The following is a 962-nucleotide window of genomic DNA, read 5'->3' on the forward strand; positions in this document are numbered from 1 at the left end:
CTGCTACTTACTTTTTTTATTTCCTCTATATTTTGTATTATTAATTTTATTTTTATTATTATTATTATTATTATTATTATTATTATTATTTCCAAAATCTTGTGAATAATGATTTTATTATTATTATTATTATTATTATTATTATTATTATTATTATTATTATTATTATTATTATTATCCTCAGAGATTTCATAAGGTAAAATTGGATAAGCAATTTAGGAAATTTCCTGAAATCTTGAAGAAGCTATATATTAATATTCCATTTACAGATGCAATTTCACAAATGCCATCATATGATAAGTTTCTAAAGGAGATCTTATCGAACAAGAAAAGATTAGAGGATTATAAAATTGTTGCACTTACTGAGGAGTACAGTGCTATATTGCAGAATACGCTTCCCCCTAAGCTTAAAGATCTTAGAAGTATCTCTATTCCATGTCACATTGGAGAGACAAGTATTGAAAGGGCATTGTGTGATCTTGGAGCTAGCGTGAGTTTGATGCCATTCCCAATTTATGAAAAGTTAAAAGTAGGAGATCTAAAGCCCACCACCACTTCTTTGCAGTTACCAGATAGATCCATCAAATATCCAATGAAAATTTTGGAGAATGTGCCATTAATAGTTGAGAAGTTTTTCATTCTAGAGGATTTTGTTGCACTAGAGATAAAGGAGGATGTAAGTTTACCCATCATACTTGGAAGTGAAGGAACAGAAGCTTGAAAAACACAAGTTTATACCATTGAATTCAAAAATTTTCACCTAGGGTCACATGCATTATGCAAGATTTATTTTTATCTATTTTATTTCAATGATAAACAACATATTAAAACTCTTTTAATATGTTTTTGGATCTGTATTTGCCATTTAAGATTTTAAAATCAATCAGATTAATTTTAAAACCCTAGATTAAATCAAGAACGATTACACTAACCTCTTGATGCACTGCAGCGTGTCTGTGCCT

The 962-nt window shown here is 28.4% G+C and overlaps 1 protein-coding gene across 1 annotated transcript; it reads left to right on the forward strand.

Annotated features, from left to right (window-relative positions):
• The first annotated feature begins 283 nt into the window (after positions 1-283).
• LOC110660609 (uncharacterized) lies at positions 284-721 on the forward strand. The gene has a single exon (XM_021818953.2). The coding sequence runs from the start codon at positions 284-286 to the stop codon at positions 719-721; it is 438 nt and encodes a 145-aa protein (XP_021674645.2).
• Positions 722-962: the final 241 nt, after the last annotated feature.

Source organism: Hevea brasiliensis, chromosome 7, assembly GCF_030052815.1.
Source record: "Hevea brasiliensis isolate MT/VB/25A 57/8 chromosome 7, ASM3005281v1, whole genome shotgun sequence".
NCBI lineage: Eukaryota > Viridiplantae > Streptophyta > Magnoliopsida > Malpighiales > Euphorbiaceae > Hevea > Hevea brasiliensis.

What these genes read in the sequence shown, in the direction of transcription:
- LOC110660609 (XM_021818953.2), top strand. Translation starts at nt 284, where the DNA reads ATGCCATCATATGATAAGTTTCTAAAGGAGATCTTATCGAACAAGAAA.